This window comes from Gasterosteus aculeatus, chromosome 1, assembly GCF_964276395.1.
Source record: "Gasterosteus aculeatus chromosome 1, fGasAcu3.hap1.1, whole genome shotgun sequence".
Lineage (NCBI taxonomy): Eukaryota > Metazoa > Chordata > Actinopteri > Perciformes > Gasterosteidae > Gasterosteus > Gasterosteus aculeatus.
Genome location: NC_135688.1, coordinates 17,554,392 through 17,568,111, shown reverse-complemented (window position 1 = coordinate 17,568,111; position 13,720 = coordinate 17,554,392). Strand labels below are relative to the sequence as shown.

Genomic DNA, 13,720 nt, shown 5'->3' with positions numbered 1-13,720 from the left:
AGTTAAAGCTTTTTTTCTAGGTTTCATGAAAAAACACATACAATTTAAATGCTTAATAAATGAGTTCAAATGCATCTAGTGTAAAAATGCAGCTCTCACCCGCTTCATTCTAATCAGTAAAACAAACGGAAGGCCGCCCAGCCTTTTATTTTATTTTCAATTGGCTGACTATGACTATGACTATGGAAGAAATTCAGCATATTTATTTTGCTATCGAAATAAAGTTAAAACCCAGTGATTTTGGCAGTGACAGGTAGTTTTTAACATAGTGCGTGTTGTTTTTCGCTGGCCGGCCCTTTGAAGCCGGGGTGCGTCAGATGCCCTGTGCGAGTGAGTAAAGCTGCAGAGACGTCACCTGTGCCCCACGTGGCCCTCACTACATCTGTGGTTGTCCGCCAGGGCCACATCATCGCGTTCAGGAGCAGCTGTAGAAATCCCACCGCGACATCCTCGCGCCTCAGAGCATGTAGATTATGACCAAAGCGGTTTGTGAAGGAAGCTGTACGTGCTTGTATAGGACTGTAGATTTTAATTAATTGGGTCATTATTTCAGTCCAGTCACATGAGGGCAGAGACATGAGGACGGAGCATTGCTCAAAATTAAAGTAATTCCAGACAAGCACGGGAAAATTGACTCCCACATGATTCATTTAAGTAATCTTGATCTAATGATTCAGTTGTAACACATGACTCATCTAATTCGTTTGGTTAGGTTCACATCAAAAGATGCCCTACGGGTTCTACTGTTTATCCATTTTAGTGAAGGTCTATACTGACCCCTGGTGGTTCAAACACTGAGAGGACTTACACTAAGGTATCGCTTGATACATTTCATTTTGAAGCTTCAGCGTCAACCACGCTTTTCATTTTAACTAGCATGGATGGAAAGTAATACATTTTTATTTTTAGAGCGATTACATATACTGCCTTTTGTTTATTTCACACTGTGTCGTTGCGTAATCCCACACGGTTATTACTGTATTGGACGATATGACTCAATAACTCACTTTACATATAATTTATTAGGTATTATTTTTAAAGAACTTTTTGGTTTATTGAGACATATGTATACAACTGTAAGGTTTTACTATAGGCATGAATTGCTTAGAGGGCTATAATCAAAAGAATAATACTTTGCGACCTTTACGACAGTGCAGTAAATGGCGGACGTAACGAAAAACGTCAGTGAGGTAAAGATGGCTGAGGGAGGTAATGATGCCGAGCTGCTGAAGGAGAAGGCGAATACGTATTTTAAAGGTAACGTGACACGCCTGTCAAGACGATGCACTTCACCAACAGTTTGTAACAGACAAGATGTGACTGTTCGCTGTAGTGGCGACACGATTATGTCCCACGACGCTCCAAACCTGAGCCGGTCGCTAACGGTAAGCTAGGCTACATGGCGCTGCGAGCATGCTAACCGTAAACTCCATTCATTGGATTACGCCGCACTGGGTTGAAGTTAGCTGCTTTAGCTCGCGCTAGCAACGACGTCAGCGACTGCGGCATCGCCGCCAACACATGTCGCCTCCAACGAACAGCGGGCCGGCTCGCGTCTGGTTCGTTACGAGGCGTCTCTACCTCGTGTTGTGTGCACTCGTGTTTGCGCTCGGCCGTGTTGTCGGCTTCTTTGCTGTGACGTTAACGTTAGTTTGCACAGCGGGGATCAGAAATACCCGCTAACAGCACGCTAGCCGGGCGCACGTGAGCGCTTCATCATCCATACAGTCACGTTAACTAGGAAGTGTCCGGTTCTGCTCAGGAGTTACTTTCTAAAAGAGACTACTGTCAATTTGTGCCTCCGTTTTGGTCCAAGAAATGATACAGTTGGTGGTGGTGAAAAGGAGAATATTTAGTAAAGTTTGCTATACCTGTCAAAAAATTGTTTTACTCGCGAAAATCACTTCGAAAGTAAACTCCGATTTCTCTAATGGGAATTAATAATGGCGAATCGTACCCTTTCCTATAAATAATAATAATAATAATTTTGTACAACTAGTGAGTTCAACTTCCAAACGAAAACAGTGACATTACATTCTGTATTTTTTCTAACATATGAAGTCATGTAATCTTGGACTTTTCAATATGTATTACATGTCATTTAGCTGACGCTTTTGTCCAAAGTGACTTACAATAAGTGCATTTCAACAATAGAGATACAATCTCAGAGGAACAAGAAAGTGCAATTATCTCAAATAAGCCAATTTGCTATAGATAAGTGGGATGCTACTATTTGTTAGTCTTTTAGTCGAGGTGGAGTCTGAAGAGTTGTCTTTATGTATTTACTTTGGATTAGTAAATAAGTATGTTACAGCTACAACAATTACAAACAATGGAATAAAAAGTAGCTTATCTTATTGTCAAAAACACTAACATATTAGGGTTTGAACGATTAGCTACTTTTATCTATATTATAATGAGTAATAAGGAATAAGTTATGCCATCAATTCTAGTGGAAAACACTGTAAATGAACTGCCCGCAGTATTTCTGACTTCTTTTTAAACAGGCCTTTGTAGAACCCCAAGCCCAGTGTTTTCTAGTGACAATTGGACATTTTTCTTTTTAGAGAAAGACTATGATAATGCCATCAAGTACTACTCTGAGGCCTTGGAGGTCAACCCCACCAATGCCGTGTACTACAGCAACCGCAGCCTGGCCTACCTGCGCACAGAGTGCTACGGCTACGCCCTGGCCGACGCCACCAAGGCCCTGGAGATCGACAAGAACTACATCAAGGGGTACTACCGCCGCGCCACCTCTAACATGGCATTGGGCAAGTTCAAGGCAGCACTTAAGGATTACGAGACGGTGAGAAACGGCATCTTTTGCTATAAGTGGCTGTAGACTTTTCACCTCGGAATCTTTGTGCAGTTGAATGTATTTAATTTAAAATTTTCATTTGTTGGCTTGAATAGGGAATTATTCTTTAAGCAATATAAATAAAGTGTTTTGGGGAACCTATGATAGCTCGTCTGGAGCCAGAGCCATTTGTTGCACCAACAAACTTGGCTGTGCCGAGTTAGTCGGCCAACAGCTTCCTTGATGCTGGTTGTTGAATAACCGGCGCAGTGGCTTTATCTCATTTCCCTGTTGTGACGATAGGTAGTAAAGGTTCGACCAAATGACAAGGATGCGAGGATGAAGTATCAGGAATGTAACAAGATTGTGAAACAGAAGGCTTTCGAGAGAGCCATCGCCAGCGACGAGATTAAGAAATCTGTCGTCGACTCCCTGGACATCGAGAGCATGAGTAAGTGTCTGTCTAATATTTGAACAAAAGTGTAAATGTGCTGCAAGACTCGAGGCTCATAATATTATCAGGTACGGGAACATTTGATTCTTTACTGTACCACCTCTCACATCTGAAAGAAGTTGATCTTGTATTGCAGCGATTGAGGATGACTACGAAGGCCCCCAGCTGGAGGACGGAAAGGTCACATTGAAGTTCATGAAGGAGATGATGGATTGGTTCAAAGCACAGAAGAAACTGCACCGAAAGTGTGCTTATCAGGTTAACTTCTTTTCTTTTTAATCAAGCTCCAACTGAAAGACATTTAAATGTACATGTTATTGAACTTTCTTTTATTGAAATCTTTCAGATTTTGGTGCAAGTTAAAGACGTTCTCTCAAAGCTACCGAGTCTTGTTGAGATCACATTAAAAGAGGTGAGGACTGATCGCTCGTGAAATGACTACAGGTTGCTGTTAGTTTATGTAGAATGGGACTACACCACTCGATTGATCCTGTTGATCAGCTCATGACGGGACTGCAGGCATCAAACTCAATGCTATTTTTCATTCTTATTGTATACACTTACATTTTGTTTCTATTTGCCACAGAAAGAAAAAATAACAATCTGTGGCGACACACACGGACAGTACTACGATCTCCTCAACATCTTCCAGTTGAATGGTTTACCATCAGAGACCAACCCCTATGTATCCTTCTCACACTTGTGTTCATGCACTCCTCGTTTGTACCGTCCTGTGTCCGAAGGCTTTTACACTTTTTAAACTATTGTCATTGTCTCAAAGACATGCTTTTATTATAACAGCTTTCACATTGCAAAGAAGGAAAGCTAACGATCACATTGTGCAGAACCGGTTTCTGTCATGAAACAACAAATCACGGGTTCAGCCTACGTTACTGCTCTCAACCTTTTTCAAAGGCAGCTCCGATTAGATTTACCCTTTATTTCCTTTCACAATAAAAGCCTCATACATAGAATGTTTGCAGGTTTTGCTTATTTTTTTTATGTTCCCGGTGTGTAAAGGCCTTAAAACGACTAAAAGCCTCAAAACGTGTGCGTTATGATACTTAACTCCAGAATCCAGCTGTTCAATGGTGACTTTGTTGATCGCGGTTCTTTCTCCCTGGAGGTCATTCTTACCCTCTTTGGCTTCAAGCTGCTCTACCCAGACAACTTCTTCTTGCTCAGGGGTGAGAGCTGCTCTGCTGCGTCTTGGGACACACGTGTGTCGTTACATAATTTTCAAAGCACAACACTGAAATTCTTTTATTGGCCATTAACATGTTCCCAATTAATTCGGTTTCTATGGTTACCGTTAGACTTTGTATGAAGGTGTGAAATAGTTTAAACGCTGTGGTTTAATCCTCATTCTCTACATGTAGGGAATCATGAGACTGACAACATGAACCAGATGTATGGATTTGAAGGAGAGGTCAAAGCCAAGTACACAGCGCAGATGTTCCAGCTGTTCAGCGAGGTCTTCCAGTGGCTGCCTCTTGCCCAGTGTATCAACAGCAAAGTACTGGTAAGCAGGGGGGTCGTGGGTTCAAAGCACCGACCGGGCCAGAAAATCCTTACACACGGGCCTCGCTGCCTGCCCCATCTGTGTGTAACGTCTTCCTAACTGCCCTTCATAGACACAGAATCTGGCTTTCAGTCTAGAAATGAATTATATTTCATTATTGTCATTTATATACAATTTATCAAAGGCGAAAAAAATGTCCTTGAATGTAAACAATTTGAAAAAAAATTAAGTTTTTGTTCCAGATATTGAAACTGTGAAAGGTGTCCGGGCTGGTTTGACCCCCCCCCCCCGGTCTTAATGACACTCTCCATCTCAGGTCATGCATGGCGGACTGTTTAGTGAAGATGGCGTCACATTGGACGACCTCAGAAAGATTGAAAGGAACAGACAGCCTCCGGACTCAGGTAGGCTCCGACTCCAAATGCACCAAATCCAAGTGTCTCCGGAAAGAATGACCGCAACCCTCTGCTCTGCTCCCCTGCAGGTCCCATGTGTGACCTCCTCTGGTCGGATCCACAGCCTCAGGTCAGTTCCCACCCACCTCGCGGCTCACAATGGCTCCAGCCTTCAGCGCACCTCCGACTGGATTAACAGTTCCTCTCTCCGTCCGTCTCTGCAGAACGGCCGGTCGGTCAGCAAGCGAGGCGTGAGCTGTCAGTTCGGGCCGGATGTGACCGAGCGCTTCCTGGAGCAAAATAAGCTGGATTTCATTGTGCGTAGTCATGAAGTCAAAGCTGAGGGCTACGAGGTCACTCACTCAGGGAAGTGCATCACTGTGTTCTCAGCACCCAACTACTGGTACGTGATGAGGCCGGCTAACTTTTGGCGTGTTGGGTTGCCAACGCGGTCTACTTTAAATACTATGCGTTGTATTCTCGTCCTCCTCCAGTGATCAGATGGGAAACAAAGGAGCGTACATCCACCTCAGGGGATCGGACCTAAAGCCAGAATTCCACCAGTTCACTGCTGTGGTCAGTATCCTGTGCTTAAATGTAGTGTGGTCACTATTCAGATTTTTCTATGGATACTGAAACGATACGAACGAAAGTTCTGCCGATGCAGACGCCGCCTCACAGCTGGACTGTGCTGATTGCCATCGGTTTTCGTCCTTAAATTTTAGGTGTGATGTTTTTGAGTCACAGATTATATCAACAGTGATTGGTTTCAAATTGGTTGAGCCATGCCTGAAATATCCAATGTGCTCCTTTTTGGTTTGCTGTGTAAAGGGGGTTACGTTCATGAAAACAAGTCAAAAGATTCGGAAAGGTCCTTTCCACCTTTAGACACAGGAACTAACCCACTGCCCATTTGTTGCACTTCTTTTAGCTGCAAGTTAATCTGACATCTGCTGGGGTTTTAAACCGGTCCAAACTGTCTCCAGTGCTTATCCAAAATGGGAGCTGAAACTGGCGCAGTACGTTGCCATGCCGCTTCTGTTAAGTGGCCCAGTAAAAACGCTCTCGTAACCAACACGGCTGAAAACAAAAAACACTAAAAGCACATAGACTGCCAAAGGCTTTTTATTTTTATTTTTTTAAAGTGCGTTGAATGAGGGGGTAACGTTTGTCTGCCTCTCGCTCTGCTTCACAGCCTCATCCGAATGTCAAGCCCATGGCGTATGCCAACTCGCTAATGCAGATGGGGATGATGTAGAGGCCGCGCCGACCCATCTGTGACATCGACGACCTTCCCGTCTGACCCGAACCATCCCAGCCACCTCACACCCTACAGTGCTCGGACATGCTCGTGCTTAGCCTAAAGGAACCCCCCCAACCCCGCCCCCTCCAACAAAACGTGCCCTGGTTGTGTACTGGAAAACACTTAGTGTAGCTTCGATGGGCAGAGATCACTGCAATGCGGCCCAGTCTACGACTGGGGACGTTCTATCATGTTATCTGTTAGAACTGGAAAAAAAAATCTCCATTCCCGTTGTCCGCTTGCCCGTTTGTGTGTTCCACCACCGGGTAAAGAAAACAACCTTCCAGATTAGCCTTCTTTGAGCTGCTTGGTTTTTAGAATTATTTGATATACTCTGCAGAAGGGATCAAATAGCTGGTATGTACCAAAGATCCGTAATGAAAAATGATTGTTCAGTTTTTGCAAGAAGCGCCTTGTGACTCTGGAACGCAGTGTTGTGCTGGTGGCCCGTGTACATAGCTTGGAGTATTTGTTAACTGGGTGACGAGCAGCATGTCTATCAGTGTTTCTCAAACTATCCTACAGTATGTCAGTCCACTTTTACGTATGATCCCAGTCTAGGGGGGAAAAAAAGCAATGAATTTTCTCGGGGGAGGGGCGTTCTTAAAAGGTGTTGTTTACCATTAGTGGTGTATTTCCACAGCTCAGTCACGGAGCTGTAACATTTAATTTGCACTGCTTCCGGTTGAGGTAGACTCCACTGCTCTCCCTGTTTTTCCATCCTCGACTCACCAGGCAGCTCCCGCACAGTCTGCTCTCTGAGCGTTGGTGTATCCGATGGCACTCTGGTCTCCCTGTGACACACGGCCGATCTCTGTTGACCCACGCGTTGAATTCTTACAGTACACAAGCATCAAAATCCTGTCTCAAAGCGCACAGCTGCATTGTCCAATGGCCCTCAACTTTTTTTAGATAAAAGAAATACGCTGACGTGTATGTATATAATATACTGTATCATTTAAAGATTCTGTGTAATGTTTGGAGAAAAAATATTGAATAAAAAAAAAACCTAGTCCAGTGATTTTAGAAAAACATGCTGGTATCCTTATGTCCATTACTTTTGTCTACATTTAACTTGATGTCCTTTTTGTCTGCGTGTTGTGACGGGGTCCCACTGCAGCCTCTGGGGAAAACTTGTCCACGGGTAGGTTGGGGTTGAGACGATTGGTCAAGGTTAAGCATGGACGTTGAGTCCACCGGGTCAGGACCCCCTATTGGTCAGGACGTGGTGCCTGAACAAATCCGATTACTGGTGCCTTTGCACTTTGACTTTTGGCCAATCCAAGCCCTACAATAATACGGAGGGCGGGTCTTACTTAAAAGCAGGGGGATGCATACCTGTGATAGGGTTAAAAAATAATTACACATTTATTTGTGCTACATAGAAAAAGTACACAAAGTACAATTTTGCGGTGCTCATACTTTATTTAGTATTTACCACCATCTGCTGCTTCACATATCTACTCCTTTGCATCTCAGTGGGTAATATCTTGTACATTTCACTCTACGGTTATCTGATAGTTACCTGGCAGGTTTAATAACGCATTAAAATACATCATGTATAACATGCGACTGGTGACTAGTGAAATTCACAAGCAAGCCAGCTCCCAACTTCTAATGCATCAACTATTTTTTTTTAAAATAATGCAACTGCATTATTTTGAAAATGGGTGTTTTGAATACATTTTTTTTTTCAAACGTTAGTATTTTCCTAGTTTTGTTTTCATAGAAATATGAAATGATCGCTGTGCGCATGTGCGGACCGTCTACCCAGAAAGCCTTCGGAAAGATCCGCCCCTACTCGGCCTCTGATTGGTTACTAACTTAAGCTGTTAAATGCTAATGTTAGCCCGGCTATAATGCTAACCATTCCTTTGAACTAACGTTAGCTAAGCCGGCTAAGACCTCAAGTTTTCTACCCGCAGTCTGAAGGTACGGTACCCGGTCGGAAGAACGGTTCTGAAGAACGGTTCTTTAGTTGTAGCTTTTCGAAATCTTTTTGAGCGAAAGTCGCATTGATTAAACGTCACGACTTCCAACAGCTGATCACCTGTCGTCAACTCTGCGCCACGCGTTGACAAACACACACGGCACGAGTTTCACCTTGTTAGAAACCGAGTTGTACACGAATACAGACGGCCCTCGGCAATAACACCGACTTGAGATGCCAAAGTACTGTTCTGTCCCAAACTGTAAGAATGACGGAAACGGCAGCGAGAGGAAGAGTTTCTACAAGTAAGTTGCTTAATGTGTCTTCTAGCTGTTAGTCCACGTTGGCTGTAGTGCTGGTAGAGGCGTCATCGACAGATTAGAGAGAGGTGTTGCCACCCGCGAGTTCAGCGTTCACAACGTCGATACTCCAAACATATTGAACTTCAACAATGTACACGTATCAGGTTTTTTTCTATTTAAAATAAAATGCTGTTACCTTCAACGTTGTTGTTCACGTTGACCTTTTGTGTCCTGATTTGAATTGTATTTGAGTGTTACTAATTTATCGACTTACAAATCCCCCTAAATCTATGTGTTAAATATTTCTTATATTTAGTAATTGGAATGATTTTTTTTTCATCTACTGAAGCTTAAACGCAAACTCGTAAAATAAATAGCTAATATGTGTATTTGGGATTTATTTTTCTCTTTACACGTGGAAGAAATGTAATGGAAGCGAAGAATCTGAAAAACCGTAATACTTGACCAGTGCAAAAGCCAATGTTTATTCTCATTGTGTCTCGTGTTAATCTTGTAGCTGGTAAGTCATTGACCGAGTCTACTTCAGTAGACTACAATAGAATTGTATGGCCATGATCAAATGCTTTCTTCAGTAAAAGTACAATACGTATTGCAAATGATGTTCCTCAATGTGGAGCCTTTTTAAAAAAATACGTTGTGTAGATTCGTAAAGTAAATCATTTCATAATGGCATATTTGTGTTTTATGTTTTAAAACAGAGTACGTATGAATTTTTGTAAAATCAAAATACTCGTACACGTTACATTTGAAAATTTGTATCAGAAACAGTACTTTGAAACACTGACCAGAGGACTTCTGTGGTATGAAGCTACAAGCTTTGCTGCCGCTAAATAGCTTTTCATTTCAAAAGTAGTCTATTATTCTGTCTTCCCCACACGCACTATTATTTGATATGAATGTAATTCGATACGGCATCACCACTGAGTTGGTTGTGTTGCATTTCACATTATACAGGGTTGCATAAACCAAAATGTGCCACAGCGTCACATTTTTAGCTTGGGAGGCAGTTTAGAGATTAACATGCACATCAGTTTATTGTGTTTTAGGGCCCAAGCACAGACGAGGCAAAGGCCCCGTTAAGCTGTTGCGTTTCTTACAGAACTCACTTTAGTTGGCACGAGTTTCAGGACTATTAGATATAATAGGGGTCTGACATTTGGATGAAAAGATGCTTATATAGCGCCCCCTACAATTGATCTCAAGCTGTAAAGGACACTCACCTTGCCATGTATGTCCAAAGCGATTTGAGACATGACATGCATATGTCCCGTTCTATTTGCTGTATTAAAAAGTCAAAGAAGCCCTTAAACTGCACCCACCAAAATGTTCTGCCATTCGTGATTTTGTTATTAAAAATAATCAAAAGCTTTACATGTTAAGGAAATAGCGTAGACGTGTGTGGGTATTTTATGTGATTCAGCATTAAATAACCAGCTCATGTCTCCACTGGACTGGTTCCAATCTGTCCCAAATTTGCCATGCCTGATCTCCGCCTGAGGATGTCTACAATGCATGTTTTCTGCGTGTTCCCCAGCGTGTATACAGGAACAGTTGAAAGTGGTCTTTATTCTGAAGATTTAAAATGTTTCCCCCGGAAGGAACCCAGGGATATTCCAGGGTCTAACATCCGTAGTTGTCTTTGCGCTCCAGGTTCCCTCTACAGGACCCGGTCCGGCTGCAGCAGTGGCTGAGCAACATGCGGAGGTGCAGCTGGACGCCCTCTCGGCACCAGTATATTTGCCACGAGCATTTTGCGCCGTCGTGCTTCAAGGTGCGATGGGGCATCCGTTACCTCGAGAGCGACGCTGTGCCGACAGTCTTCCCGGAGGTTGAGGTGAGAGGAGGAGAAGCCATCATGTTGGGGTCGTTATTGTGCTTACTGGGATATTATTTCCATAATAATAATGTCATGGCTCTCTTGATTTTTTTTTTTAGAAGAGGCCATGCTATGAAGCTCATTTCATTGACACAACTTTCTAAGTCACCAAACTTGCTAATTCATGTTTCTGTATGTATATTTTTGACCCAGCAGATTTCATCACTTTTTCTGTTAACCCATAATAAAGTCATAAAAGAACCAAACATTTGCCATGAATGTTTTTGTGAATGTTTTTGTGACAAAGAGGTATCTGTTCCGATCCCTTCATCAGGGAAAGATCTGACTTGTAGAAATATTGGGAAACTCAAGAGAGGCATGACATTATGATCTTTACAAGTGTATGTGCTGGAAGTTTGTCTCGAACATTCTCTAAAAACCTTGATGAAGTGCGTTTGTGTCCTTGTGCAAGTCGAAGCATCCAACAAGTTTATGTTTGTGTATTTACCCTCTTTCCCCATTCAGTTAATTGTGCAGCTCTTTAACCAGAGTTGGCCGAATAAAGTTACAGGGTAAACATCACGTTTATTTAAAAATAGATAAATTCTAATAACAAAATTATTCATTTTTAGGTTTTAGGTTTTTAAGTGAGTAGATACTTTACAGAATTTTATTTGTATTTCTACAAATAGAATGCTGATAATAAAACAATCATTTAATTACATTTTCTCTCAAGAATTACAATCAATTTTGTGCTCGTTATCAATATAGCCGATAATTGTGTATCACAATATTTCCGTACAGGATTTCTTCCCTATACGATTCCATTAAAAGACATAAGCATGATCATATTCGATATTCGTTCTGCCCTAATTGTGAGAAGACTCTTGTCATGCAATTTGATATAGTACAATAAAAAAATGAAAATATATATTTTTGCCCAAAATGTCACTTGGTACATGCGTGTGATCAAAAGACTGCATGCAGCATTATGATTGCATCACTACAGCTGAACTATGATCACCGTCTGCTCCTCTGACTGAATACACACACTTCTTCCTTCTAGAAACGGAAAGCAGTGGATCCCAGCGAGGCGGCGCCCAAACGGCTACGCGCTCACCACGAGCAAAGCGTGGCGCTGACTGGCGACGGGATGCCGGCTGCAGACGCCACGGAGAGGGAAGGTGAAACTTCGCACGGCGTACACCTGTTGGAGATCACTGTTGACCCTTCGCCTCAGGGGGAAAGCAGCCGGTTGGAGGCGAGCGATGCCGGGGAGTCGGACTGCCCTCTGACGGCTGACCTGGAGTCAGTGGTCGGGTTCAAGCCGGTGCCGAGTTTCCCTTTGACTCTGTTCCAGACAGGACGCAGCCTGACTAACGGCGAGGAGGTGGTTGTGATGTCCGAACGCCCCTTTGGTGCGGGGCCGGGTGAGCTTGCCGCCATCTTGAGTCTCTCGGAAGAGCCCTCGGGGGGAACCCAAGTCCTCGCCTACTTGGAGACCATGCCGAGCGTTTTCCACAGCGAGCCCACCGTCCGCCCCGACACGGTGCTGGCGTCCGCGCTAAGCGCCGAGCCCATCACGTCCACTCTGCCCATTGTGTCCAAGCACATAGCTGCCCCCGCCGCGTCCCTGGACACGGGAGAGGAGGACGACGTCACATCGGAGGAGGAGGAGGAGGAGGAGGAGCACGGCGTCGCAGAGCGGCCGGATCACCAGCTGGAGGAGCACTGGTGAGCACCGACTCGCAGCTTTCATACCAGGTTTTGAACCCCTGATTGCAATCGTCTCTCCGTTCCTTTTGCACGCACGCAGCTACCACAAAAGCAGCCTGAGCGAGGAGCAGCTCGAGGCGATCGTGGGCGAACTGCAGAAGAAGGTGAAGGTGCTGCAGCAGCGCCACCGCCGCCACCTGGAGAAGCTCCTGGGCCTGGAGAACACGGTCAGCCAGCTGAGGCAGAGCAACCTGCTGAACGAGGAGCGCCTGCAGCTGCTGGAGAGGGTGAGGAGACCCCGAGTGTTCCAGATGTGTTAAAAAGTAAAACTCACTCAAGCTGTCACTTAAACTGTTCCCTCATTGGCAGGCTTGCATACAGAGCGGCTCAGCGGGGTCGGGTGGCGCAGAGACCGTGACCATCATCTACGAGGAAGACGACAACGCAGCATACTTGTACACGCCGCTGGTCGCCGCGGACCAGAAGCTGTGATAGAGAGTCTGTGACGGGCCAAACAAAGACGCTACTTGATTAGTATTTTTTGTCATCTAACAAATTGAATGAAATCTGTAGGGATGTTGCCAGATCTGCTGTGAGCTTTGCACAAATATGTATGGGACAGCGTAGAATGTGGGTTTTTAAAGCGGTCGACCTTCTACTTCTCACCCCGCCTTCTTCCAACCACTATTCGTCAGACCTGATGTATTTGTTTTGTGATGATAAACGTATCAAATTCAAAACAATTTCCTTTGTTTGGACTTCTATTCTTCAGTTCATGCACCTTTTTTAGTATTCAAAGTTTAAGCACCTTTTCATTTTGTGTTACTTAACAGAATCTTTTTATACAGATTAATGTAACTCAAAATTGGAAAACGATGCTTGACGGGAAGGTAGGTGACTGATCAAATATGACAGGTTTACCGTTTAGCTCTGCAGAGTAAAACAGGGATCAGACGATTTTAATTGTTGTTCAAGACATGAAGCAGTGCTGTCATCTCCACACTAGATGGCGGTAGACGTTTCTATTTGTATTGTAGCAGATTTAAATTCTTAGATCATTTATATTTTTCTTGTTTTTTCTAAAGCCTGTAGAGTCAAATCCTACAGAGTCTTGAGAGCAAAACCAGCTCAACTGTTTCATGGGGCATCAGAACTGAACTGCAACTTCTCTGAGAGGTTGGTATTCCCGGCTCCAAATATTTGGTGGGCAAATGTAGTCAAATGAAGGGTAAAAAGGGTTCTTAGGTCAAGGATTTTGGTTAACAATGTAAAATATGTTTGAGGGGAGAAAGATGAACGTCTCATGAAAAAAGAAGCATTTGTTGAACAGAACCAGGTTGAGGAATGTCGGGAGGTAATCGGATACTGATACGAGGTTGAACTCTTATTTGCTTTGAGGTGGATTGACTTGTCCGCAATATGCGTCCGTCATCTCAGGAATGACATGTAGCCCCCACCAGT

The 13,720-nt window shown here is 43.7% G+C and overlaps 2 protein-coding genes across 4 annotated transcripts; both read left to right on the top strand.

Moving 5' to 3' along the window:
* The first annotated feature begins 1,093 nt into the window (after nucleotides 1–1,093).
* Nucleotides 1,094–7,506, top strand: ppp5c (protein phosphatase 5, catalytic subunit). The gene is made up of 13 exons (XM_040182865.2): nucleotides 1,094–1,257; nucleotides 2,568–2,809; nucleotides 3,104–3,251; nucleotides 3,391–3,512; nucleotides 3,601–3,666; nucleotides 3,841–3,939; nucleotides 4,336–4,441; nucleotides 4,634–4,776; nucleotides 5,093–5,180; nucleotides 5,261–5,301; nucleotides 5,396–5,574; nucleotides 5,666–5,747; nucleotides 6,367–7,506. Exons 1-13 carry the CDS (start codon nucleotides 1,161–1,163, stop codon nucleotides 6,427–6,429), a joined length of 1,476 nt encoding a protein of 491 aa, XP_040038799.2. The 5' UTR covers nucleotides 1,094–1,160; the 3' UTR covers nucleotides 6,430–7,506.
* Nucleotides 7,507–8,265: 759 nt separating this feature from the next.
* LOC120822902 (THAP domain-containing protein 5) lies at nucleotides 8,266–13,002 on the top strand. 3 transcript variants are annotated; one of them, XM_078082128.1, is made up of 5 exons: nucleotides 8,266–8,406; nucleotides 10,378–10,561; nucleotides 11,610–12,277; nucleotides 12,360–12,546; nucleotides 12,629–13,002. In XM_078082128.1, the coding sequence occupies exons 2-5, from the start codon at nucleotides 10,424–10,426 to the stop codon at nucleotides 12,749–12,751; spliced, it is 1,116 nt and encodes a 371-aa protein (XP_077938254.1). In that variant the 5' UTR covers nucleotides 8,266–8,406; nucleotides 10,378–10,423; the 3' UTR covers nucleotides 12,752–13,002. The 3 variants fall into 3 exon arrangements, with proteins under 3 accessions (XP_077938254.1, XP_077938167.1, XP_077938222.1); XM_078082041.1 differs by having other exon boundaries at nucleotides 8,274–8,709; XM_078082096.1 differs by lacking the exon at nucleotides 8,266–8,406 and adding an exon at nucleotides 8,531–8,709 and having other exon boundaries at nucleotides 10,361–10,561.
* Nucleotides 13,003–13,720: the final 718 nt, after the last annotated feature.